The 26,605-nt window shown below is 43.3% G+C and overlaps 1 protein-coding gene across 8 annotated transcripts in view; it reads left to right on the top strand.

The window, feature by feature from the left end:
• Positions 1-429: 429 nt before the first annotated feature.
• Positions 430-26,605, top strand: part of nfixa (nuclear factor I/Xa) — a 114,403-nt gene continuing 88,227 nt past the window's right edge. Inside the window, exons 1-2 of one of the 8 annotated variants that reach the window (XM_069168495.1) lie at positions 430-1,393; positions 8,405-8,488. In XM_069168495.1, coding sequence (XP_069024596.1) covers positions 1,391-1,393; positions 8,405-8,488 — 87 coding nt within the window. In that variant the 5' untranslated portion in view covers positions 430-1,390. Of the gene's footprint in view, positions 1,394-8,404; positions 8,489-12,425; positions 12,580-26,605 lie in introns of those variants that run through there. The other 7 variants (XM_069168494.1, XM_069168498.1, XM_069168500.1 and 4 more) reach the window with 7 other exon arrangements.

Below are 26,605 nucleotides of genomic sequence, written 5' to 3'. Positions count from 1 at the left end.
AAAACACAGACTTCACTTGCTCTTTGTAGCCATATTTCACCCTGAAAGAACATAGCCTATTTTGTTGCTTGATCTCTGCTCCGGGTTGTAACATTAATAAGCATTCAAATTAGACATCGGAGCAGTTCGGCTCGTGCCCACAGTGCCACTCTGAAACCTTCAGTACATGTAGGCGGTAGGTAGGAGCCAGTGCAGCCCATAATCCCCACAGTCCGTGATTTAGCCGCTGGTCCTCCTAATGCTCCTAAAGCCCCAGCTGCTCCCCTGGCCGCTCCGCTCTCCCCGCGACAGACTGCACACCGCTCGCTTTATTAATAATTCACCTAATAATTCACCCGTTCGACGCCGCCGCCTAAAGCATGGCCCCCACCTTCACTGTAAACAACTGCCCTAATTCCCCGTCTATTATTTTGTGTGTATGTGTGTACACAGGACACATGCTGGTGAGGTGAGCTATTTAGTGGCTGCTATTTTTGGGGAGGGAAGCAATCTATCGCTGCCGGAGCGCGCGCAGACCTTCCATTTTACGCACCGAGGCATCCGGAGCCCCGCTGCAGCCCGGACCGACGACGTGTTGTCGCTGTGCAGGCATTCTGCTGTCGGCGAGGCTGGAGCGATTTGAAGAAGCAAAACGCAAGCTGCTCTTTCATCTCGTCAGCTTTGAGGAGGAGGCGGCGAGGGACCAGGGGTGTCCCCCCGTTTGTGTGTAACTCCTTGTGTGCGCGCGTGTGTGTGTGTTTGTGTGTGTTTGCACCAAGAGAGAGGAGAGAGAGAGAGAGAGAGAGAGAGAGAGAGAGAGAGAGAGAGAGAGAGAGAGAGAGAGAGAGATACGAGAGTAAAACAGATCGGACGCGCGGCGTAGGAGACAGCTGCTTTTGGACACGTTTTGGACACAGAAGCTGCTCGACTTTAAGGGCTGCACGCGGAAAAATAATATAAACACAACTTACTTTGCATCACCTCTCCCGTCCATCAATTTTATCGTGTTATTCATTTTATTTCGGGGAGTTTTTTAGCGTCTCCCAATCTGCTGGACAAGTTTTGGCGGCTGAAGGACGCTCCTCGGGACTTTGACGCAGACGTCTCCTTGACTTCTGCTGGACATGGGGCGCATCTGACGCCAGACAGCGGTTGACGGAGGGCTCGGAGCTGCCGTCCTCTTTTCCTCCTATCTCTTGCAGAGTGGACCCACTTTTGGAAGAGCGTGTTTTTTTTTCTGTCTGGGCCTAAGGCCGACTTGTTTAAAGGTCCTTTTTTTTGCTTCCGGCAACAGCGAAGAGACCAAGTCTTCCTCCCTCAGCGCTCACTCTCTCTCTCACTTTTTTTTGGAAGCTGAACTTTTAAAGGAAAATGGGGCATTGAGAGAGTTGGCAGATCTCCCCACGCTATAATGGTACGTGCTGTGTAACTCAATAGTTCCCTTCTATTGGGTCTATAGGGTAAAGTCTATAGAACTGAAAAGAAACAAAACAGCTATTTTGTTTAACTGCGTCCCTGCAGTTATTTTTGGGTCTTGAATTTCTGAATTTCACTGTCCAAGATCAGAACTCTGGTGGCTCTGGAGTGTGAGGCCACAGATGACAATACAACACACCTGTGCGCGTACGTGTGTGTGTGTGTGTGTGTGTGTGTGTGTGTGTGTGTGTGTGTGTGTGTGTGTGTGTGTGTGTGTGTGTGTGTGTGTGTGTGTGTGTGTGTGAGAGAGAAAGAGAGAGAGAGAGAGAGAAAGAGAGGGAGATATGTGTGAGAGTAATGTGTAACCATTGTTTGTTCGCCAAATTTGATAATTACACACCATCTAAATTAATACTGGTTGTCCACATTTTGAAAAACATTTAATTGTCTGTGCTGAAAGTCTGATATTTTTGTAGCATTTAATGCGGCTCTATTTTTTTTTAAGATAAATAAGGCTTGCATTTTTTTTTTTTTTGCAAACACTTACTTATGTCATCCTCGTAATATTTCCTCAAATACGTAACTGTGTAATAATTATGTCTGTGACATGGTATTGAAAGAATCATTATCCTGATTTAAATCAGTGCATTCCCTCTGATGCGTTAACAACGTGCAGGCTCAAGTGTTTGCAGAGGCTTTTGAGTGGCCCCAACGTGGAGTCTGATCTTCCTGCGTTGCTCAGATCAAACATAGTAAAACACAAATGCGACCACAGACAGCAGATCTGAGAGGCGAGCATGTAAAGATACTACGTGCGCTATATATCTAGTCATCGTTATTATGACGTTCATATTCGGTGAGAATCCTTTTAGTCGGTGTGGCGCAGGGCTGCTCCTCCGTACTCCACTTTGCGCCAGGACTGTCTTTTCTCTCGGAATGCGGCTGCTCTTTTTTTTTTTTTTTTTTTTTTTTTATCAATGGGCACTTCATTTGCGTAGCTGATGACACTTTATAGCGACTACAAGGGGGTGGGGAGGTGAGGTGACAAACACAGACCGTCGTTGTGCCCCCAGAACAAGTGCTAAGAGTGCCTATGGAGAACGTAGAACACCTCCGTAGCATTTATTATTGATCTGGAAATAAATAATGAGCTGATTATCACTTTAAATCCTGCAGCATTTAGAGAGAGAAATATTATATTTTATAGTCATTTTGTTCTTTAAAACTGGTGCATTTTTATTATTGAAAAAGAACAGCTTGTTGTTGTTTTTTTTCGCAGCTGATTCATCAGCTTTATATCTCTGTTATTGTTTAAATCAAAGCTTTGGCATTAAAATGCTCTAATAAAATTATGACCTGCATAATAATTGATATTTCATCATCAACTCAGGAGATTCAAGTAATAGATGCCATAATATGACTGTATTTCATGTGTTTTGAGAGTTGACGTAGATTTCAGATTGGAGCTGTTAACCTGTTAAATATTTTAGGGTGATGTTGATGCAACACAGAAATATAGTAAGAAAGACTGTAGATGATCAGAAAATATTCAATATTTTATTAGTTTACAACAGTCCTATAATATAACCCTTTAACCAGTTTCCTGCAATTTAAAATAGTATGTATATTTATGCTTTTACACAAAACAACTTAACTCAGTACACCTCTGGCAAGTATGAGGTCCATACAAGTTGTTCCCTAGAAATACAATGGGATAGTTTATATAGACTGAAACTCCTTCTGATTATAGTTTTAAAAGGGCAATGTCTTTGCGTCACCAATAAAGGTAAATCTTTAAAAACATAAACATAAAAAAGACGTACACATGAAATCTCACAAGTCATTTGCAATACAGGAAAATCTGCAACAGTAGTTTATACAACTTTCGTTGTTTGTAATCTCTCAGGATGCAGACACTTCAGCTCTGTTTATTCACTATGTTGATTCATTACAAAAGACCCATTGTGTAATTTATTTGATTGCCAGAGGTGTTTTATCCAAAAGGTTATCTAAAATGATCTAAGTGTAAAGGGGATTTTCAGTGTCATGAACGTGAATAAAGGTTTCCAGTATTGAGTAATACTTATCAGAGCATCAGTTTGCATGTGGCCATTTATCGTCAAGAGCAACCCGGTTTTCTGTCATGAAGGGCACATTGTCCACATTCTGTCACATCGGTAGGATGTGAATTACAATTTTCCTGTGTTTTAAATAACTGTGTTACATAACTTTATGGGGTCACCTGCCAAAAATTTAGTTTGGCCCCAGCTGCTGTGACACCCAGTCATACCTGCACAGCAACACTGACAGGCTTAAAAATTGTAGGCCTGGTGGGTTTGTTCTGATGTCAGCTGTCCAATAATCTGTCTTTAATTCTTCAGGTAAGCGAACCATTAGACAATGGTTCATAATTGGCAGTGATATTGCGATCCTCATTTTGTTTTGATTGTGGGCCTATAATTTCACAGTTGGTTGTGCTGCGGTTATTGTAGAGAAAACCTGCCAACCACAAAACCTGTCAGTCAAATGAAAGTCAAAAAAGTTATTGGTGCCAGGTCGAGAGGTGGGCGTGAACCTTCCCATATTATTAAATAAATGTTCAGAGTCTCATTTCAGTGCAGTTGGAAGTGGGTGAGACATTTGAAATGAGCTCAACGCGCCGCCTTATTGAGTCATGCTGTGTGTATGTGTGTGTGTTGTAATGTAACTCTATGCTTCCTGGTCTTTGTGGTAAACTCTGATGTATTAGAACCATAACCACAAGAAAATCTCCCCATGGATCAGTCGCTGTGTGACACAAAGGGCTGATTGTACCAGCCCAAACCTCATTGTTAAATGCACTTAGCCAGTGCAGCTATAGACCTTAACTGAGTGCGGTTTGGCCATTTAAAAAAAAGCTTGAATAAGGATCCGTGTAGGAAAAGGGCTGCCAGTGGCATTGGGTTACCTAATGTACGGTGGAGGCGTACGGTGCGAGCAGTGTGGCAGTGAAATGTTGCAGTGTGTTACAATTGGCATGGTATTATCTTAAGGCCACAGTCCATCCTGTCTAGCGAGATCAGTCGTTGACAGGCAAAGTGCCAGGCCTGGTGAATCTTGGGGTGTGTCACAATGTGCGCTCTGTTCAAACTTGTTTCGGTGTAACAGTTTAGGTAAAATGACAGAAGGATAGCTTTTTCTTTTTTCTTTTTTCTTTTTATACATGAAGAAGTTGGAGCAGCTATTGTTACGACTGGCGTAGTTTTAAATCGATTACCGAGGCAATCAGAAGTTTCACCTCACCTTTCCATCGATTTGAACCATAGACATGCACACAGTCAAATTTCTGACATACGTCAAATGTTTTTCGCTTAAGTCATCCGGAATCTTTTTTATGCGCCTGCCTCCTGAAGTCAGGCCTCCTTAACAGACTCACTGTTCACACCATGTGCCTCATGCCTCATCCAGAATCCCACCATTTACTATTGTGTAAAACACAACTGCACAATTAAGCCAACTGCAATCTTCAGCTCTGCATCTTGGCTGTTCTTCTGACCCAACCAAACCTTCAGGACCCACAAGTGGAGTGAAATAATTAGCCCCACTCTGCTCAGCCATCCATCCATCTTTTTTTTTTTTTTTTTAATGCAGCCCCTCAGTTTCTCATCTTCTTTCTTAGTCTCCCTGTTTTCTCGTCACCCCCCTGAGATGGCTGTGTGAAAAATCGTATTTTTCCAACATTTTTCCCCGAGGTAGCTTTGGCAGGGACTCACACGGCGGCCATTTCTGCCTTTCATACACTCCTCACACACACCGTGGAACAGATCGCCGGTGCGGCCTGGCGTCTTTGAAGTGGTTGCCATCTCACGCAGGTTGGCTGGACCGTCTCTTCTCTTCTCCTCTCCCCACCCCCCATTTTCATCCCGTGCCTTAAAATTGGCAGTGTTATTTTCAGCCACTGAATCGTGATGATAAAAACGTGTTTAAGACACAATGGTGGTGATAATAATTACGTTTTTTAAAGGAAGGACTGACAGTGCTGGGAGCGGTTGCGGTTGATGATTGTGTGGCAGCCAGAATAAATCCTTTCTGGAAACGCGAAGGGGGCTGCACCAGGTGTGTGAGCAGTGTAAGTTTTTGTTAAGCGCTGAATTAGTGTGTAACTTTTGTGTGTTTGTGAGTCATTGCTAATGTGAGATGCAGAGAGACAGAAAGATAGAGAGGAGGATCATTGATATGTTGCCATTCATGTGCTTTAAAATGGAGCCATCTGAGAACAAATTCCACCATCAGGGCCTTTCATACACAAAGCTCTGTGGAGGTGTACATGTGTGAGTGTGTGCGCGCGCGAGTGTGTGAGCAGGTTTCGGAGATCTCACCTCCAAAGAATTTGGCCATATGGTCGTCAACACATAGAGAGAGAAAGAGACAGATAGAGAGCGAGCCAAGGAAACACTGAGTGAGACGGAGAGGGGGAAAGTGAAAGAGAAGTGTCTTCCTTTGTCAGTGGAAGCAGCAGGAAACACAGTTTAAAACAGATCCTATACCCCTACCTTACATCAGATGGTTCAGACAAAAAAACAAAAAACAAAATCCTCCACCGCATCCCCTACTCCGCATATTTGTGGAGTAGGAAAATCTGTCTCAATTAACACATTTGCATTGGGCGATGATGGACTCCAAATAGGTCACTGACTCAATCTCCCGCCTCCGAATCTTCCCTCTAAAATGTTAATTAAGGAGGGCTTTGAGATTTTTTTCGCTCAGGGCTGGCCATATGGGCCGGGCATATGCTCTATATATATAGTACAATATATAATTCATACACTGCTGGAGGAGAGAATGTTTGGGGGCCTGGAGTTTTTTGAGGGGTTTACTACAAAGGGAGTCAGTATGTTCTGGCCTCCCTGGTGGCAGGTACAGAGCTTAGCCCATTCATTAGCTTCATGTTATTCACTGTAGCACAATGGGATTGAGGTTCATCAACACCTGTTTCTTTGGCTGACAACATAAAGCGGGCATTTAAATACCTCTTTGTTGGTTGGTTAATATGAAATGAGAGCAAATGATCTATTGTTGGTGTGCAGTTGCCTTTTTATTTGTGCTTATATTGTTCCTCCTGAAGTGAAGTTAAAGGATGGTAATGACGAGGCTCTGTGTCTATGAAGAGCAACATATGTACAAAGATTTTCTCAAAAAGTCAGTATGTTTCCTCACACACTCCCAGTTGTCCCAGAGCCATCCAGCCAGACACTCATTCACCAGCAGAATGAGGCAGCGGCAGCCAATCAAAGCAGCTCTTTCCCACCCGCAGCTTTTTGGGTTTAGCTCAACCAATCAGGGAAGGCTTGCTGGTGCACCTGACCCTGTTTCTGGCCAGGGACAGCCAATCACACAGGCTCCAGCACACCTGATGCATTGTGGTCTGTTTGCTGGTAGTTGTCAGCTTCGCACTGGTGTGAACCCCCGCACAGGTGCCGTGGATGCAGGCCATTATTCTGACCGCCAGCCAATCAGAAGCATCGTTTCGTTTATCAGACACACGTGGCCTGGCAGACTTCGAGTGCTTGCATTTTGTCTTGTGTGTGCATACATGTGTGTATCAGCATGTATGCGTATGTGTGCATGTGAGGAACTCTACTACCCTTTTCCCATAATGCCTTGCCGCCTTATCAGCAGGCCTCTCTCACTGTTCCTGGCTTCATCATCATCTAGAGACTCAACAATAGGCGCTGTGTTGCCCCCTCAAGGAGTCCAGGGCCTCAATAAAAAGATGCAATAAAAAGAGACTAAACCAAAAAAAAAATAAGCATGTTTATGGACTAATAAAGATGATTAGAAATCGCACAATTGCAGAAAAATGGAAGGTTTGCGAGTGCAGATTATCTGTAATAAAAAGCCGAGGGGAGAGAGGGAGAGAGAGTTAGCTGTACAGACCTCTCATTGCGAAGGATATGAATAGCCTTTGTTTTCACCACAACTCAGGGCTGTGTGGTCTGCCAACGTCTGGCTCTTATTATGGGGTTTGTGTCTGTGTGTCTGCCTAAGTGGCATGCACGTGTGCACTGGTGTGTGCGTGTGCTTGTGTGTGTGTTGCTGCGTGCGAGGCAGAGAGCACATGGGTGTGGAAAAAAATGTATATACATATGGGTTATTGTACTTTGAAGAGACTATATGTGTGTACATTTAAACATTTCCACACAACCAGACGCGCCGTTTTCTCCTTGCTCCCGTTCACGAAATAAATGTGGCATGGGGTCTTGGGCTGGCACAAGTGTGTGTGCATGCTTTTTTATCCGTTAAAGTTGTGAAATGAAATAGGATTTCACAGAACGGCACAGCGGCTGTGGGATTTGGGCTCCCTTTAGCTAAGTAGAGTGGGATAGGTTGATCCAATCAATGGCAGAACTGCAAGGAGAGCCCATTTCACAGCTCCGGGCCCTGCCAGAACCCTGCCTGCCTGCCTGCGCGCCTGCCCGCCTGCCTGCTTGACTTAGAATACAAATGAAGCTCCCTGAATGCACACCTACATACACATGCATGCATACGCAGTGGTACTTACAGACAGTCTAACTGGGGATTTATGGTACAATTGCTGTGGAGCTGTATAGAAGGTCTGACATACCACAGGTACATTTCAGGGCTGTTTCAAAAATTTTGTTGCTCAAAAATGTCCCTCTTGGTTTTAATAAAGTCTCAGGATTTTCTGATCTTGTATTTTTTTTGTTTATTAAACTGCATTATTTATCAGGGCTAGAGTATCTTAACCTTTCTGAAAGAACAACAAATATCAGATATAATATAGTCTTGAAATATTAGAATATATAGCATGAAACCCAAAACCCATTGCAAAATTGATTCTTCTTACTTGGATGTCGTACAAAGAAGCAAACGCGGGAACACCTGGTGCCTTTGTGCCAAAACTATTTAAGATCTGCTTCCATGGAGAGTTTCTTAAAAAACGTGGTAAAATCCCTGTGCAACTAAACTGGTAAAATTATAATGACACACCTCTGTCTCTGTTTTTCAGGCTACTGACACCTACCTGGTCAACGACGATCCTACTAGAGGGCCAGGGATGCCTGAATGTTTCCTCGTGTCCGATACATACAGGGTATATACACGCCTAAACACACACACACACACACACACACACACACACACACACACACACACACACACACACACACACACACACACACACACACACACACACACACACACTTCAAGCTCTCTGTATCTGTCGTTGTGGTTGCATTGATGTGCCAAGATTTATTTCCTGGACAAACAAACAAGTCCAGTCCATTAGAAATAATCTCCTTTATTCCTTTGTGAAGATTTTCTGCAGCTGAGAGTGGGAGGGCATTCAGAATACAAAAGACTCATCAGTGCACTTTGCAGAAGCATTTTACAGCGTCCGACTTCGGCAAGGGGACAACTATATATGTAAACCACTATATTATCTTTATTCTTCTGGCTTTAAATTGGAGCCCCCGGGGTTAATGTGTTCAGGAAATACATCCACGTTTTGTGTTGACATTCTGCCGTTAGCTCGCTCATACATCCATTTCCTGTAAAATATCCCACATGTCATCATGGATGTCCTGAATTCATCTGTCGACTGCGCTGACATGTGGCAACAGTGCCCTGCAAAAACACTAGATTTCCTCAGAAAGTCTCAGAGACTTGTATTTTTACATGGTTTTATTTACGCTTGGCAGAAGTTTGGCTTTGTGGCACGCATTCTCTTCACATCGAGGACAAAAGTTAGAAGCCAGTTAAAACACACAAAAAAATACTAAGATTACAGATTTGAGGAATTTTTTTGCAGGACACTTTTTGTGTGTCATCCGTTGCATGTATTTATTTATATATCTGTAAAAAAAAAAATTTGTGTTTCAGGTTAGGTTTACAAATGACTGCTTGACTGCCTGGAGGACTGCTCCTTTGGCCCATGTGCTGCAGTCTGACATGTTTCATTTTCTGCTTAAATGAAGGAATGGTGACATCAGACTAGCAAAATAAATCTATACATTTCTACATAAAAATGTTGGAAACGCAGTAATCCAAACCAGTCTGAGGGAAACGTATGAGCATCTATTACACAGAGTAAACACATAAAAAGCAGCAGGCGTGACACATTGCTCTGCACACACACTCAGATTGCAAACAGATCCATAGAGTCTCTGGGATCCACGCTGTGTATGACATGCTTGTTAGCCGTAGCGGCCAGTCAGCCATTTCTTTCTGACTGCATATGCCTGTATGCATTTGACTGGCGTGCTCTTTCCCAGAGCACACATGAACAGCTTACTCAAACAATATTTACACTGTACGGCGTAGTAAACGGCACAGTTACACACATTTTCCGCTCACATATTTCCTGCCTTTTGAAAGGCCGCCCCAACCACCTGTCTCACACATTTAGCATGCTAATGGCAGTATCAGTATGCTACATCACTTTCAATATTTAATGGCTTAGCCACAGGCAATGGTAAACACCAAGTATATGGGTAGTGCCGTGTGTCAATGGGAGACCACAACATGCTAACTTTAGACACACCATATGGTTTTCTCATGTGCTTTTTAATGGCAAACATAGTCTCCGAAACCACGAGATCCCTGTGCACTCGAGCGGCTTTCGTAGGTGATGTTTAGACTGTTTGATCATGAGCAGAGAGAGTTTGGAAAGAAAACCTGAGCGTCAGTGTTTTGTAACTCCTGTGGTTGCTATAGCTTGTTTGTTACAGCCAAGCGCCCGTGTTGAATACTGAGATGGACACCTAATGCCAGACTGAAGCCAGAAACAAAGACAAGCAGTAAGTTCAGACGAATGAAAAGGGACAGTGAAGACAGCTGAAAGAGAGAACGAACAGCAACAAAATTATAACACAGAAAAGTAGAAACACGTCACTGAAAAGAACCACCGAGAATAAGAAAAAGGGGTAGACAGAAAGAGAAAGAGGGAAAGCGAGGGAGCACACAAAGGCTTTGGGGTTTGGGTTTGGGCCGGTGCCGTGGCGGGGTGTGGTTTGGAAAGGGGGAGACTTTGGGAAAGGAACACTACACCTCAATACGCTTTACTTTCTTTGACTTTTATTCAGTATTTTCCTCTTTTCTTTTCTTGTCTGTCTAATTCTTTTTCTGGTTGTTGTGCCAGTGTATCTTTGACCACCAGACATTTGTGTCCATGTAATATAAATGTGTGTGGAACCTGTGTCTATGCTGTACATTAGGTGCACGTGTGTCTGTGGTGTGAGTGTCTAAGTATCCTACATAGGCTGAGGTCTCGTAAAGCTGCACAGCCTCATATCCCCCTGAAAAACTTGGCATTCAAGCACCGGGGTGACTTCAACCCCCAAAACCGCACCCTTGCACACACATACACACACACACACACACACACACGCACACACACACACACACACACACACACACGCACACACACACGCACACGCACACAGACGTGTGAGCACACACATGCTTTTGCACAACCCACACACACACACAGACATATGCACATACAGTATTGTATTCACACATACACACACTTCCACACACTAATGCTCTCACACACATGCACAAGGCAGGGGCTTATGTATAATTGCAGGCACTCTGCCTGCATATATGAGTTTGATTAGGCTGAGGAGCATGGAGCGGGCAAGGATAAAGCCAAGCCTGATTAGAAACAGAGAGTATGGCTTCCATACAATAGGAGTCACAATGAGCCCGGTTTAGACCACTTTGCCCAAGTTCAGGTATCTTTTGTCTCCATATACGGATATAGTACACTGGAATATGACTTGAATTTAGTTATAAGGGAGAGAAATAGGAAACCATGAGGTATCACAGCTGAATAGATTAGAGTCTTAGACAGTCAATTTTACAACCTGCTGTATACTTTAGGACTTGTTTAGTTCCATTCACGGAGGTCTCCAGAAATATTGAGAATATCCAAATGCTCCCGCTATTGTAAATATTTTATAAGTCTGGTTATAAGTTTCGGATGAAGAGCTCTTTGCCAAAAATTAACTGCAAAGAGCATCCGCAGCAAAAGTGGAACTGATAGAGTTGGGCCTCATATCCAGCCGTGACTCCTTTTTAAAATGCAATAACTACAAATAAACGAACCCCATTTTAGCTTTTGTTTTAGCTGGATCAAATGCTGAGCCTACGGCAAACTTTTAATTTACAGTAACAAATAGTCAAGAATACGGGGCCTCTTCATTTAAATTTGTATGTGTGCAGGACGCTTTGTGTTACCGTCCAGAAGACGGGCTCTCAAAAGACCACAGCATAATCTGAGTTGTAAATTTTCAAGTATTTTTGTTTCTATTTTCGGTCACACTTGGGTTTACTTCTGCATTCCTCATAAGAGGAAAGGATATGAAAGTAGAAAAATGATCGTTTTGAGGAAATCTGCACCCTCAATCATTTGTGTTTGCTCTGCGCTCATTGCCAAAGCCTTTTTTAAAGACAGTTTTATCCAACAAAGTCAAAAGTATACTATGTGCCTGCACCAGAAAGATTCTTTAAACAGGACAGGTCTCTTTGGAATATTAAATTAATGCTACTAGAAATTTGAAATTATTAGATAGATAGATAGATAGATAGATAGATAGATAGATAGATAGATAGATAGATAGATAGATAGATAGATAGACTGGAGAACATTTAGGCAGAATAGCTACAGACAGCCGGCAGAAATCAAAGTCATGTAAATTCTATATGAAGATTCCAAATATTCTGCGGAAATTTTGAAAAGACACTGAATACGATGCGTCGACTGAACTCCTCGCTGAGTATCAAGCGCACCATAAACCTCTGCAGCAGGAAAACTCCCAGCGACTGCACTTGAGGAGATTTAGCGACGCGCTGTTTACAAAAGAAATAACGTTTAAAAAAAAGAGCTCATTTTCAAATATACAGTTCGGTTTGTGTCGATGTAATAGAAAAGCGCGGAGGGAGGGAGAGAGGGAGCGTTAGAGAGAAAGAGGGAGGGAGGGAGGGAGAGAGAGCAGCGAAAACTTTCCTGTAAAGTTAGTGCGGAGCTTTCACTGCGAGTGAGGCGGGGTTACAGCCTGGACTGAGCCACAGCGGCTTTGCAATGCGGCACCGCAGCGAACCTCCATCAAACTTTGTTATCAACTACTCAAAATTTCATCTCTAGACACCACCATGTACTCCCCTTACTGCTTGACACAGGTATGGAAAAAAAACCAAAAAAAAAACCCGCCGTTTTACTGCTCCTCTTCGTTGCTTTTTTCCGGTGTCCTGTGCCTCCGGTCTGTGTCTACTGTATGTGGTTACAGTGTTGTGTTGTCTGTCGTGCCGCCGCTTGTCATTTGTTGCGTATTAAGGACCTTTTTCCAACTCTGCTCTCCTTCCCCGATAGTGTTTAACCTCCCTCTCCCTCTCTCCCTCGCTCGCGCGCTCTCTCCCCCTTTCTTTTTAATGGCACTTCTCCAACGGGGCTTTCTTGTGCGTCTCATTGCGCATGGTTTGGAGAGAAAATGGCGCTTCTCCCAAATCTATTTTATTTAAAACGGGTTGGAGTAAGGGGAAGAAGGGCTGGGTGTCCTGACAGTTGGCGACTAAATCAGAAACACCCCGAGGCAATAATCGGCCGTATCGACAAATATCAGAAACCACATGTCAAATTTTTATTTCGGCTTCTTGAGTTGTAGGACAGTGGATTTTTATTGGAGTGGTTTCTGACTTGCAGCTGTTAGGGAGGTCTTCCCGTCCTGAGCCGCGGACGGCGATGGGGGCCTTTTAGGGTCACCGTGAGCGCTTTCATAACTGCCCCTGGTTTTGAGAGGGCTGCTCTTCTTCAGCAACCTCGTTTTAAAACAATACTTTTAAACAACTATCCTTTCTGTAAAAATGCGAATGAAGGGATGGTGGGCGTGTATGTTTGCAGACTTCAAGCTGCGTGGTGGCAGTTTGATTCATGGCAAAATACAGTAATCCTTTAAAGAAGCAATAAAGCTACTGCGCGGTATTTATATAGCCATAGTACGGTCGTTAGATTAAATACAGCACAGGATGGAGCTTTTTAAAGGATTCATCAGGTTAGAAAATGTCGCTTCAACATGTGCGTGTATTTTCAAAGGCCGTTTGGGGTAAAGGTTCAGTTACAAGTTTTACACAGATGCATAATTTTTTTTTTATTTGACTTGTTTTGAGACATTTTAAATTGTGCAAATAATGTATCACGTTTGAATATTCAGCTCACGTGTTTTGTACCTTAATGTAAAATTAACGACTGAGTTTTGACCCTTTGAGCGTCTCTGCCTTTGCGCTCCTCTTCCACAAGAGCTACAATAAAAGTCTGAAATCAATTTTTTTTTTAAATCATCTTAAATACCCTGTAGTTTTCTTTAGATATATAATATTTAATATATTTCTGCTAGAATGCCCTCTAGAGAAAATCTGCACGTAAAATGAAAATATTGGGCCAACCGACCTCTAAACTGTTTTGGCACAAGTAAAGCAAATACTCAATATTTCTTCATTCTTTAAATGTTTGTTTTTTCACCACAGTAAATTTATTTTATTCATGATCTGATCATGTTGGTTTTCAGTGTGTGAGCAATTTTAGCTGTAAATTTAACCTGATCACAGCTCGCAAGATCAAAGGTCAAACTGTAAATTACCCTTTTTTTGTTTTCTATGCAGAGCTGCGCTTTTTGTCCCTGACAATACATATATAAAGTTGTTAAATACATGTATAAAGTTAGTGTGTACTTCACAGGCTCAGATCTTGAGAGCTGCAGTCAGTGCAGAGTTAAACAAATGAGAAGTGCATGCAGGCGCGCCGAGCCTGCAGCTTCAGGCGGCCGCAGGTCCGTTTTTCTGTCTCCCGCTCGACTTATCACACCAGACCCCGGGATCAACTTCATTAAATATAATTCACTATTTTTCCCTTAAAGCCTTATTTAAAGATCAAATTCAACATGAACATTTTACGTCAATATTTGACAGCATGCAGTGTTTATTAATTTTAGTCTGATCGTCAGTTAGTCAGGGGTGTCAGTGCAAGAAATTGCAAGACATGTCAATTCTCAGTCTCATGCAATATGATACAATCTTATATACTTCGAGATAATTTAGGATTATAAAGTCCCAGCTGTTTAGCTTTAGGCCTGTATGTTAAATTTTCAGTTATACACGGAGGTCACAGGCTGCCGTCCTTCGCTCTTTTCATAAGTAACTCGGTTTTGCATTGCAGTTTTGGTTTTATTATAAAAGGTTGGATCATGTATTAGACTAAATGTGGACGGTAATTTTTGAAACTCCACTGACTATGTAATGTAGCAAAGAGCCATTCCTGTCTTTAAACAGAACAGTCTGGTTTTGCCGAGCTCCGTGGAAAACACGCAGGATTCTTCTCGGTGTTATTTCAGGCCTTATGACCAGACCTCAGCATGTTTCTCTCTGTTTGTCAGAAACATAAAGGAAAAGTCCCTGTCTAAAGCAAAAAAAAAAAAATAAAAATCATATTTCTTCTTATCTGTTTTCATTACTGCAACAAAGTCAGCCACCGAGGCTGCATCAGAATCAATTACATCACTCAAGCGGCTTCTGTCTTTGGAATCGTTCTTTTTTGTTTGCTCTTGACCTTTTCTGGCGTCTGCGAGTTTTCAACAGTGCGGGAGACATTTTCTAATCAATAGTCTATTTGATTTGCGACGTAAAATAAGTCCAACAGCCCTACTGCATATTTAGCACAGATAATTTTCCAAGCCTGGTGGTATGAGGCAGAGGTCCGCATCGAGTTTCCTCTTTCTTTCCATTAATTAAAATTAATTGGCAGCAGATCCCCTCGCACGAGCGCCGCATGGACGCGTGCTGCCCATATGTGCGATACATATTGATCTGCTTATGGCTGCTGTTAGTGCGTCTCCATCATCCACTGATGAATATCAAGCACAGCTGATTTGTTTGCGTTCTCTCATATCTCCTTGAGAGCGTGTGTTTGTATTCAGAGCATATTAAGATAACGCCAGTCAAAAATTAACTTTAGTGCATCCTGCTCGTTTCACACCTATAATTGAAACATTTGCCTTTAATTTGCCGTGATCGTTTAAATGATCTGTGGTTTGAGGCCGGGTTATTTGCAGCTCTGTGTCCACATCCATGCACAGGATGGGTGATGGATACTGACGTGCGTAAATCAGGCTACTTTGTAACCATGCTGCTCTTGTCGTCCAATGACTCCATTAAGATTATATTCTTGATCGCAGTCCGGTAAATAATTCACAAATCACAGAAAACATTCAAAACTGCTGTAAACAATCTACAATGTATTATTAATGCTGATAAAAGCTTTGCTGGAATGGCCCGGTAGTTGACGGACCCGAGCAGCCAAAAGTGGCGCACATGCACTTGCCAAACATTACCAGGAGGTTTTTATGGGCCGCGTGGCATTGTTTCACATCCCTGTGACGGAGATGCATTTGCATAAAGTTTTAATGCGTTTTGAAGGTCGAGGAGGCGTCGTTAATTAAAACTTTTACGTGCTGCGTTTTGAAATCAATTATTTCAGACTCCAGTTAAGTCCCGCTTATCCAAATGAGAGGGGCTGCTAATGCAGGCTACAGCGCGTCTCACAAACACTGCCAACTTCTGAAGCTTTGCAGCAAACTCCGAGATGTTTAACAATGTGCGGGAGATTGTTTAACTGTTTCCCGCACAGTCCACACGCAAAAAAAAAAAAAAAAAAAAAAAAAAAAAAGAACAAAGTTTTATTTTCTTGCTCATAAGCGATTCATGTCCGATTATATGCACTTGTTGAGGGTTTTAGATTTGGAGATCAAATGAGTCCTTGAAATTCAGTCGGCCGTGCAGATTGGCAAAGCACTTGAAAGTGTGAGGCGAAATCTATACTGTAGCCATGCCATATAGCCATAGCAACAGAAAAAAATGTGGAGATTTTGCAGTCAGTATCTTTGGTGAGTGAGATAAAAGCTTTCATCTCTGCAAAACAGAGCATGTGAATCAGTGCATATGAAGACGCATTCAATATGTGTGGAGCCCGCACAAGCAGTTTGCATGTTATAGCATGGCCCTAAATGTGAATTAAACACTGTTTACTTTAAGCCAAATTTTGTTTTGTTTTCTTATTTTCACCTATAGTCATCACAGTCAGATAATCAAGACGTAGGCCATCATAGCTGTCCATGGGTGAGTGTGTGTGTGTGTGTGTGTGTGTGTGTGTGTGTGTGTGTGTGTGTGTGTGTGTGTGTGTGTGTGTGTGTGTGTGTGTGTGTGTGTGTGTGTGTGTGTGTGTATGTGTGTGTTTGTGTTTGTGCACAGGATCTGTGTGTGTGTCTTACTCCTGTCCCGTTTTGGGCCGATGACTCTCCTGCGTCAGCTCTCGGTTCTGGTTTCACTGAGACCGGACGGTGAGGGCCGCGGTGCCGGTGTAAGCTGAGGTGGGCCTGCATGATCTGGTAACATACCAAGCCTCATCGGCGTCACTTTGCACCATGCATACACACACACACACACACACACACACACACACACACACACACACACACACACACACACACACACACATAGAGCTAGTTAGTAGGCACAGCACAGGCAGCGGAGAAAAGGTTTGCTGTAGTGGACGGTAAGCAGGGTAAAAGTGGCCTGCCAACTGCCGGCCAACGGCAGGCAGGCAGGCAGGCAGGCGGTGGGTTGCAGGCAGAACCCAGGGGTACACTGTGTTCTTTTTACTTATTCATCCTTTTTGCTGGAGGCAAACCAGGTCCACCTTACACTGCTTGGCCCAAAGTGGGATCTGGTAGGCAGGGACAGAGGAAAGAGCAGGGAAGCGGGAAATGGCACAACATGTCTCTTATCAGTTAAACAGCGTCTTCAATTTTGATTACAAGCTAAGAAAAAAATACTCAACTTGCTTGGTGGATGTGTTGACTCTTAAGTCTTTTAAACACTGAAATCAAGTTAATCTCTGGTTCAAATATTTGACAACACAATTGCACACAGTTAAACGTGTGTGAACACTAAAACTAGTTTTTGTTTGTAGCATAACAAAAAGAAGAGCCCCAAAACAAAACCCTGGTAGCTTGTGGACAGTCGTCCTCTGCCTGTGTGTGTTTGTGAGTCTGTCTTAGAGGTGGGTTAAATCCAACACTGTGGCGCTCTGCTTATCCCTTATCTGTGCAGTCGTCCTGACTGCCCATACAAAATGGATTTATCATGCTTAACCGAGGCGGTTGGCACAACAGGGTAATAGGTGGCTGTCCCCTGGATGGATGGGCATGTTTTTGTGTGGCCGATGCGTGTGTGTTTGTGTGTGTCCTTGTGAATATGTGCTGCCCCCCCCTTGTCCTCTGCCTTCTAGTGTGGATTAGGTTTAGGCTGGTCTGTGGCCAGTGGAGGCAGGCAGCCCCTATAGCGGTCTCATGTTGTCCAGAGATATAGTTTTGTTTATCAAGCCATACGACACACACATGTATATACCCACAGACACACACACACACACACACACACACACACACACACGTCTGAAATCAGACTGAACACTCACATATGTTAAGGACAGATAGACAGACATGTGGCGGAGGAGCAGCGCAGTCAGAATCAATTCAGTGTGCTGATATTGGGAACATCTCTCAGTTTAGCCTTTGCCAGTTTTTGTCATGACAGTAGAAAGTATCCAAATTCGAATATACAAAATGATCCCCCAGAGCTTTTGTTGTTGCGCGGGTCACTACGCAATATCATTTTATTCTTGGCTGTGGGTAAGAATTAAATGTGATTGTGCAATTGACTGATACTTTTATGTCTTCCATGTGCAAGACCGTTAAAAAATTGTCCTCAGGTTTGAGAATCGAAGGTGCAACAACTAACAGTTTACAGTCATTTATCATTAAAAGACTTTAGTTTGCCAGTAAGGGATGAGACCATCAGACAGTGGAGACGTGAGGAACCAATAAGGAATCAAGGGATGAGAAGATGCAAGAGCCTGTGAATAAACTCTTCTTGCAGCTGCTTGGGACAGACTCCCCTTCACCTTCATCCTGCTTCTCCTCCTCCACCTCCTCAATTAGCTCCCTTTAAAAGAGAAGTAACGGTTAGTGAGAGGTCTGCATTGTTCCAGGATGAGCCTCAGTTGTTGTTATTGTTGTTTGTCTCTCGCTCTCTCTGTGTCTTTCTCCATCCCCCTCATCTGTGACCCGTTGGTGTGTTTTTCGTTCTTTTTGATTTTCTCAGAGGCTTTTTTTTTTGTGGGGTAACCCCACTGAATGGTACAATGCAGCCTAGCGTGAAATTAAAGCTCTTAGTTAGTTTGGAGTTGCTCAAAAGAGGATTTTACACATGCATGCATTCATCACCCTCCCATACGCTATAGATATAGCTAATTAGAGGAAGTACACCCTATGTCGAGCATCAAGAGCCCAATTAAAAGAGTAGGGGAAACCTGGGTGTGCGAGATCTAGGCCAAATCAGCTCAGTGAATGCATCTCTGTCGCCTTGTGTGTGAACAGTATGTCTGCCTCCTTAATCCAGGCGGGAAAATATGGACAAGACCGATATGAGAAGGGTCATTAACATATGCATGTCACGTACTCGGTAAGTAAATCAAGAAAACATTCAGGTTGATCATCCTGACAGGCGAGCATCTGATTCAAAACAGATTGGGCTGTTCTTGCTCACTCGTCCAAGTTTCATTTTGGAGTTAGTCTGCGCTGAAATGTCTGTCACACTGGAGATTTTGTTCATGTCAATGGCATTTGTTTGTGCCTTTTCACAATGAAACATCACAGTCTTCAGACAGTTTTGCTTTGTCATATAAGTTTTCTTGCCCCTTAAATCATAAAAAAAAGTTACATATGGGCCTTTTAGAATAAATGAAGCAGCAACTGACTCGGCATGCAAAGTCTTGACGTGCATCAGTGTGTTTACTGCGCCTTTAAATTGATGGAAATGCATAGAGCACACAATAGTCCTGATACACCACTGTTTTGAATGATGGCCTGAGGTCATTTATTTTTGACTGCATTCTGTGTGTGTGTGTGTGTGTGTGTGTGTGTGTGTGTGTGTGTAGCAGAGGCAGAGCAGCAGCAGTCTGCCGCACACACGGCAATGATAGCTGAAAAATCCCCCAGACCTCATGAATATGTTTGATTCTTGACACAAATGCACAAACAATCTTCCAGTCATTATTTTATTACTAGTGTTATCACATCACACACACGTACGCATACTCTTTTGTCCAGCTGTATGTCCACAGTGTAACGACTGGTCAGAGGCCTGTGGTCCCATTAGCAGCCCGTGAATCCTGTCAGTGAGTCAGACTTTGTGGAACAAAGTGTGCTGCTCTCTAACTGCTCCCTCTTTCTCTTTCTCTCCTGTTGAGAGCGCTGGCAGCTTGCCAGGGGTGGAAAAATCTATAAGCCATTGCGTAATATACCATATCTTTACCTTGGTTGAACCCTGCACAAGATCCACAGCTGTGTGAGCACACAAACAGAGAAATGAGTGTGTTCATGCCTCTGTGTGTGTGTGTGTGTGTGTGTGTGTGTGTGTGTGTGTGTGTGTGTGTGTGTGTGTGAGAGAGAGAGAGAGAGAGAGAGAGAGAGAGAGAGAGAGAAAGAGGCACACAGACAGAGGGAGAGAGAGACACACTGAGTGGCTTCTTTGTGGTTAGTTTTCCGTGTGTACCCTCATATAAACAGTATCACACCACTTTGATCAAATGTTGCTGACCAAATATTTTTCTAAGTTGACCGAGCATGGCGTTCTGATCCCCCTCTGGAGTGTTATGCCAAGAGAAAAGTAAGCTGAGGCCATATAAAATTTAGCTGTTTTTGAGGCGGGCGATGGCAAAAATGGAAAGCAAATGAAGTTTATGTTTTGCTTTGATGACATATCAACTCCATGGCAACAGCACTGTACTTCCAAAGTCAGAGCCGCATTAGTTAATCACTACACTGGAGTTACTGGTTCTCTTTGCATATATTTAGGGAGGAGATTAGAATTTTGAATAAATTAAAGGCAATCAGGCCTTTCATGTTCGCACTCTTCCTTTTATTCGCAGTCTGACGAGATTCGTTTTCAGTGTTTGGTGTTGTGTTTGAGCAAGTGCAGGCCTCACTTGCAGTGTCCACCTGCACCTGAGGCTTCTTCGGGAGCTCTGAGTGTTCAAACCCCAGAGGAAGGGAGTGTAATGTTTTTATTGGATGCCTTTGAACTAGGCTGTAGTTACTGACTCACACTTTTCTGTGGAGAGCGTCTCGATAGTGTAAGTTCATGGCTGTGTCATCTCTGTTACGACTCTTATCTCACACAGAGATACACCGACACCCATGATGAGCAGCACAGAGAGGCAGATAAAGACAATAAAAAGCTGCTCACTGTGATAATTCAATAAGATGAAATGCCAAAAATGGTTTAATCAGTTCTCATCTTCACTAATATGATCCTCTCAGCCAGTGAAAATGACCATCTGAAAATCACATGCCAGGACTGATTCGTTTTTGATGGTGGTGATTATTATTAAATGGTCTGTAATGACTACTGATAATCCCCATGTGCAGCGAGGCACCCTGCATTCACTTGGGAGGCTGTTGTTTGTTAATGCACCACTGAAACCCAAAACACATACAGATGTTTGTGGGACAAAACCACAAAAAACAATTTAGATCCCTGCCATTGTTTTCAGTGCATGCTCGTGCTCAATTTTTACCGGCTTGCTTATGGAAGTTTTTCAACAGACGTGCAACTTTTCAGTGCAATGCCAGCATATTAAAGTCATTTTCCCTCATCTTCACAGTGTAAAGGGTCAAACTGTGTTAGTGTGGTGATGGCGGTTTGGTTCAGGGGAGTGACAGCTGTATGAGGGTGGTAGCTTCAGTTGGTGGGATAAAGTTGGGTGGAAGGAGGATACTGCATCATTTTTTACTTCATGTGTTGCATATGTATTTATGTGTGTACTGTATAAACGTTTGTGAGACTGACTGCTGATATGTTTGTGTTTATTGACTCAAAGAGACGGGCCGTGGCTGCGTACACAGCGGTGTACGGGTGGCAGGGGTCCAGGCTTGGGGGAAACGTGTGTGTTTAAAGTACACACAGGCCTAATTATGCTGATTTAAGCATTCTTGCGGTCCTCCCTCTGGCTTGTGGTGTGTTAACTGGCACAGGGGCGTCCAGCAGAGAGAGGGAGAGAGAGCGAGGGAAAAGATAAAGAGGGACAGAGATAGAAAGGGGAGGCTTGACAAACAGACTTAGAAAAAGAGAAAGAAAGAGAGGTGGAGAGGTAGAGAAATGGTGGTAGTTGTCTAAACTCCAGTGAGAGTAAATCAGCAGAGAAAAATGTTGTCCCAGACTCCGGTACAACAGAGGAAAAACATACACCACCATCAAACTTCCCGGCAGGTTTTTCCCCTCCTCACTTTGGGGTTAAGAGCGCGCCCGCTCTTCATATTTATTTTTATATTCAGATGTTATGGATTGCTCCGGGAAAAGGCTGTCCCTTTTCCCAGCAGAGGAATTAATACTGTTTGAATGTTCTCTCTGGAGTCTAAATGGAGGATTTTTAGTAATGTAGTTTCGAAGGTTTATAAGTTAAAACCTGACCACTGTTAAATAAACAAACTGATTAAAAACGGACCCTTGTTTGTTGACTCTCAGCTTTCTGGCCTGTGTGTGTGTGTGTGTGTGTGTGTGTGTGTGTGTGTGTGTGTGTGTGTGTGTGTGTGCGTGTGCGTGTGCGTGTGTGTGTGTGTGTCTGTTTGGCTTCGGGTGGGTGTGCGTGTGCGCGCGTGCACCTGTCTCATGTCTTGTGGATGCATGTATAATGTAGTTAACAATGTATGCATACAGAAAGGAAAAACATAAAAGAGACATATATTTGAGGCAACTTTTTGGGGATAGTGTTTGTAACTCTAAGCTGTCCTTGTGTGTGCGTTTTGTGTGCGTTTGTGTGAGTGGTTTAAAGTATTTTTGCACCTCCACATTATAGTTTAGGTGGCTGAATAATATCCAGACACTAAAATGTACATAAAAGGCCTGCACAGGTTACTCCTTTAACTCAGCAGAGCAGGGATTGATGATGTTGGCCAGTGTGTATTCAAGCCGCCTTTCACACAGGTGATAAAATCCTGCTGCTCGGAGTCTTCGGGTTCATGTGACGGGATCAACCAACACCGAAACCCACATGTGCTCTCATCTGAAAATATGCTCTCACTTTCCGTACACTTCATTTATTTCTTTTTTTTTTTCTCTTGTTCTGCCTCTTTCTCAAAATCTCCTTTTTTTTTCCTTTTAGTATGTGTTTGCTTATCTTTGACTCTCCCTACTTTCTCTCTCCCTCTCATTACATCTGTTACCTCAACCGTTTCTTTCTCCGTTTTACCTCATTCTTTCCACCCCCCCCCACCCCCCACTACTCCTCTCTTTCGTTCCCTCAGGAGGAGCCACAGTCTTATCTGGGATATGTTGGATTTGGTGAGCTTAAAAGCCACTTTGCTAACTCCCTGTGTCTCTCCTGAGAACAGCACAGGCTATCTAAAACAGTTTCACCATTCACCAAGCTTTGTCCGTTGGAATGCTGATCATCGGGCATCTCTTCTTTTACTCCCTCACCTCTTAACGCTAATCCTTTACCTGGCTCTCCATCTCCTGGACCTCCTCCCCTCCTCCTTTTCGCCCACTGATTCTTTTCTGTTCCTCCTCTGACTAAAATGCTTGATATACACATATTGGGTTTCCTTGGTGATGTGAAGGAATGCTAATGTATCATAACCATATTACAGTGCTTAGAGGAGGCAAACGGTGCCAAGTGCTATCTGGAGAATCAAATCTCTGCACAAGAACCATCTCTCCGCTCCGGATTGAAAAACGGTGTTCGCATTTTGATTTTCCCCTCTGGAAATACATAAAGCTGAAAGCCTCTCTGAAATTTGCTGAAACAATGGTGTTGTTGTATTCAATAATGCAATTTCTCCAGGAATTGGAAAGCTAACCTAAATAAAGATGAGGCCAAATCCTATTTTGCATCTGATCCAGGGGATACTGTGCTGTCTTCTTTGTGCATGTTAATAAATGTTTGCATGCTTTGCATACAGTGCTGTTGGTCACAGTTTTAAAGTCATTTTTTTTAAAGGATTCAAACACTGGACTGAAATTTGAAAAAAAAAAAAAAAAAAAAAAAAAAAAAAAAACGAAACAAAAAACCCCAAAATATTTATTTAAATGATCGAAGAGTGTAACCGAATGATAAGTGCAAATCCAGAAGCAATCCTTACAGGCAGGCCCTCTCTGGCGTGTGGCAGGCAAACTGGAGTGAGGGATTTACTCGTTTTATTATTAGGGCCTGTGTGTGTGTTGATGATGGAGCGGCTCCATCCATGTTGACTCACAGAAAGACAGCGGTGACAGCTACACTGAGCAGGGGTGTCAGGCTTGGCTGATGACTCCGACTCCCCAAACAGCACTGCAAAGGCAAACCCTTCTTTGTGTGTGTATGTCTGTATATATTTGAGTCAGTTTTGTGGGAGTGTGTGTAGGCCATACTGCAGTTGTGTGTGTGTGTGTGTGTGTGTGTGTATGTGTGTGTGTGTGTGTGTGTGTGTGTGTGTGTGTCTTTCAGTCCTGACAGCCAAGAAGCCTCAGTGCATCTGACGTGGCAGCTCTTGCTGCTTTCAGTCCAGCTCTTTTCCTTCTGGCTCCCCTTTCTGTGATACTATCTTTTCATACAATCACATGTTTATAAATGGAGACTGACGGGCGTTTCATACCGGCAGTTTCACTGAAGGTTTATCAACTCTCAGCGAAACTGTACTTTTTCACTGAAAATAATACGACGGGAATAGAATATTTATTGCAGTTAGGAATGTTTTTGTTGATGTTTTTATTCAATTAGACAACCATAAAGTCAAGCAGGATACTGGAAAAAAAAAAAAAAAAAAAAAAAACAAATCCTCCAAGGTTAAAGGCCAGTAAGTTCACAATTGGTTACTTGTAAACAGTATTTCACTTACATGCAATTCTGTCTCTCAATAGGGGGAATTTTTACCTATACCAGATGCAAGCTATTAAGCACTGTAACATACAATGCATGAAGTGTTCTTTTGTTTAAAATTGTGCTTTTGTTGCACTAAAGAACTGAAAGTGGAGAAAATAGCTTTTTTCCAATATCTGTAAAAATCAAAAACATGTGTAGTTGGTATAAATGCATCTCTAACCTCATTTTAAAGCTTGGATCAGTATGCAGGTCTTTCTTTTGGTTCCCTCCCCCAGGGGAGTTTGTGAGGTGCCTTTTTATCGAGGTGGGTTTCCTCCATTTTATGTCCCCTCTGAGGATATGTACTTATGGCTGTCTGCCTGTGGTGCTGTGGTGCTCCTGAGGTCTGAGCGAGGTGGTAGTTTAGGCTGGGGAAGTCAGCGAGCGTGGTCACAGAGGAGATAACTGCACACACACTCACCCTGAGGCGCCCGTCTGCATCATGTGTCTGTCTGTCTTCTCCTGGCGTTTATTGCAGGATTCCTCTTCTTCTTTTTTTCTTTTTTTTTTTTTTTAAAGAAGAAAAGAAACCATTGGTTTGAGTGGATAAAACTTTCAAAATGATTTAGTTGTTGTGTGTGTGCACATGTCTTCGTGTGTGTGCGTGTGGTTGTGTGGTTGTGAAGGCTCTTTGTTTCTCGCCTTGCATGTGTTTGTGTGTGTCCTCTCTTTCTTCCGGCCTGGCATGGTGCTGGCCCTATAGGGAACGCCACTCAAAATGGGCAGATCGACCTTTAACCCTCACACTGCCAGCTCAGAGTCAAGCAGAACTCACTACAGCATCAAGAGACTGTCTCCCTTTAACCCAAACTCTGTCGAGCATAGCAGAGATTAAGACCCAGCTCTCGGGAGACCATATGGAACAGCCACCCTTTAACCCCACATGGGATCAGTGTCACATAGGAAACCACTTGGAGCTCTGCATAACCCCTAACAACTCAGCACAGACAAGGCAGAGTGCACAGGCAAAGGCCCAGCTCATATCATGCCACAGGGAGCGGGCACCGTTTAACCCTCACAGTGCCAACCCTGCACCGGCAGAACTCCAGCTCCTATGATAAGCAGAATTAAATCCACAAGCTTCTGCGTTCCTGATAGGAAGCGCACTGATGTGGAAATGTGGATGGTCACATAAGAGGGGTCGGTAATTCTTTTAATAAGCAAGATTGAAATCAGTCAGGTTTCCCCATTTAAAAAAATGACAAATATGAGTTAGTTAAAGCATATAATCATAACCCAACACATGTCGAAATCACTGTCCCTCTTTTGTTTTTGTTTTTTTGTGAAGAGAGGGTGTTAGTGAAGTGCACAAAAACTCAAGGAATCAAAAAATTACGCAAAAAAAGGGAATAAATTCTCATAGCGGCTATTGATAAACGTACCGAACGGCTTCTTTCAAACTATACATTTAACATTAAACGCTGACAAATTATATAATAGTTCTATAAACTATAACAGATGAAGAAAAAACATGATTTATTGCGGAGATACTTTCCCTTTAAGGGATGTAGCAGGGCATGAGTTGCAGCATGAGTGGCTGTGTGCAAGTGAAAGAGAGAGAGAGAGAGAGAGGGAGAGAGGGTGAAGGGAGTTTCTGCACTTGCCTGTCTGGCACAGGCCGAGGAATGAGTGTACAAGTTTGAGTCTGGGCGAGTCAAGCTGTGTGAGAGAGAGGCAGCGAGAAAAGGAGTTCCACAGTGAAAGGAGCGAGGGGGAGCAGAGTGAGAGGTGCTGGAAGATGGATAGCAATTGAGGTAGAGAGAGCACAGGCAATTGGTAGAAGTGAGAGGGTGAGTGAAGCAGCAAAGAAGCCGAGGGAGGGATGGTTGAAGTGCAACAACAATATGAAGTACAGGAAAAGGGAAACGTGTTGGAGAGAGAAGGAGTGCACAGTAAGAGGTGAAAGAAAGAAATGAAGGAATGGAGGAGTAGGTGATGGTGGGGGGCACAGAGTGAATGTGTGAGTTGGGCTAGTGGTGAATCATTTGCATAAAGGGTGAGGGCACTCTGCCCGGCTTTGGGGAGAGGTTGGCATCTCGCCTTGCCGACTGGCAGAACGAGGACCAGGGAGAAATAAAAGAATGAGGGGGAGTGAAAGAGTGAGAGAGAAAGTCTCTCAATAGTGCATCTCTTGTGCTGGGAGAAGCAGGCCTTGGCTATTGCTGGAGCAGGGCATGGAGGGGAGGGGATATCGGGTTTCAT

The sequence above is a fragment of the Embiotoca jacksoni genome, unplaced genomic scaffold, assembly GCF_022577435.1.
Source record: "Embiotoca jacksoni isolate LCO1_2020_lvr unplaced genomic scaffold, fEmbJac1.0.p SCAF_4, whole genome shotgun sequence".
Taxonomy (NCBI): domain Eukaryota; kingdom Metazoa; phylum Chordata; class Actinopteri; family Embiotocidae; genus Embiotoca; species Embiotoca jacksoni.
The sequence above is the reverse complement of the archived record's forward strand: the minus strand, read 5'-3'. Positions and strand labels throughout refer to the sequence as shown.